General features: G+C 52.1%; 2 protein-coding genes across 3 annotated transcripts; one reads left to right on the top strand and one right to left on the bottom strand.

Annotated features, from left to right (window-relative positions):
- Nucleotides 1–77: 77 nt before the first annotated feature.
- Nucleotides 78–311, top strand: KVP17_004354 (uncharacterized protein; the record flags this gene model as incomplete). Its single annotated transcript, XM_068522461.1, has 1 exon — nucleotides 78–311. The coding sequence occupies one exon, from the start codon at nucleotides 78–80 to the stop codon at nucleotides 309–311; it is 234 nt and encodes a 77-aa protein (XP_068379808.1).
- Nucleotides 312–553: 242 nt separating this feature from the next.
- On the bottom strand, nucleotides 554–1,135 carry KVP17_004353 (uncharacterized protein; the record flags this gene model as incomplete). Of its 2 annotated transcripts, none has more annotated exons than XM_068522460.1 (1): nucleotides 554–1,135. In XM_068522460.1, one exon carries the CDS (start codon nucleotides 1,133–1,135, stop codon nucleotides 554–556), a length of 582 nt encoding a protein of 193 aa, XP_068379807.1. The 2 variants fall into 2 exon arrangements, with proteins under 2 accessions (XP_068379807.1, XP_068379806.1); XM_068522459.1 differs by having other exon boundaries at nucleotides 554–1,087.
- Nucleotides 1,136–1,210: the final 75 nt, after the last annotated feature.

Genomic DNA, 1,210 nt, shown 5'->3' with positions numbered 1-1,210 from the left:
GTCGAGTATCCATGCCCGTGATACTCCGCCTCCATTCGACGAGACACGTCTTCGAGAGACATTCCTCTAAAGTCATGATGCAGGCGCATGACACGTTTGCGAATCCGATCAAGGGCAAAACCGGGAGTCAGCAGGATGAGACGAAGATGCTCCACACTGAAGTTACCCGGTGCATCTACCGGATCAAACCTCAATCGTGTGCCACTCTTGGCGACATGAACGATACGTTTGGAGACCCGGCCATTCTTGATGGGCAACGACACACTGTTCTCGTCGGTATAACCCTGCCCTTCATTGAGGTACAGCCTTGATTCCCTGGCAGCAGTCGCATGCAGCACGGTGGCTTCCAACATGTACCATCCCGGCACCCAGACTCTGGATCGCAAGATCATCTGAGGATCGTCAGACTCGGCGATCAACTCACCACTTTTCGGATCTGAGGTGATATCACGGTAACGATCGGTCGCTGGCTGATGACGAATGGAAAATAATGTTTCCCAGCAATGCTCAACTCTGGAATATAAGAACGACAAGATAGATACCACCCATAGGTTCATCGCTTGAAATCAAGGAGTACTTGTAAGCTTGAGGACTCTCTCAAGCAATATTGCCCCGCCCTCAGGCTACCAATCCCGAATCTGAACCCTACATAGCCTTTCCTGGAGGCTCCCAGTCCATATGCCTCGACAGAGAACTCCTTGGCGAGGAAGCCATCCATGACCCTGTCACCTATCTTTCCCTCCACGACACGACAGATCTCCAGCACCACCATCTCTGAAGATTCTGGCCACCAGGCATAGCCGCTGATGGCCTGCGGCAGCTTGTCAGCGTGATAAGCCAGTGGCGCAGCCCCATCGGCCAATGCCTTCAATCGACGATCCAGCAACAAGGTAGCTTGTCGATAGAGTCGAATATCATGCTTGTTGAGCACTTCTATCGATTCACGATGAATATTGATTAGATCCTGATACTTGTCGCGCGACACAGGATTGGCATTGGAAGTCCTAGCTTCCAACTGCAAGGCAAAGCGGGCATTGATGACTTTCAAGGAGTCCTCGTATCGCTCCGTGACACCAACAGCCCCCATGCAACCCAAGGGTTGTCCGGCAAGAAGTTTCCATTGTCGGTTCTGCATTCCCGGCTGGCGATAGAATGCCTCGAAATCCTCCGTGACTCCGTGATGACGACAGGCATGTAGATACTCAGAAAC

The sequence above is a fragment of a genome (genome assembly GCF_019968985.1).
Source record: "MAG: Porospora cf. gigantea B chromosome Unknown PgB_NODE_10284_length_1210_cov_2.87532, whole genome shotgun sequence".
Taxonomy (NCBI): domain Eukaryota; phylum Apicomplexa; class Conoidasida; order Eugregarinorida; family Porosporidae; genus Porospora; species Porospora cf. gigantea B.
This window is presented reverse-complemented; position numbering and strand designations above follow the sequence as displayed.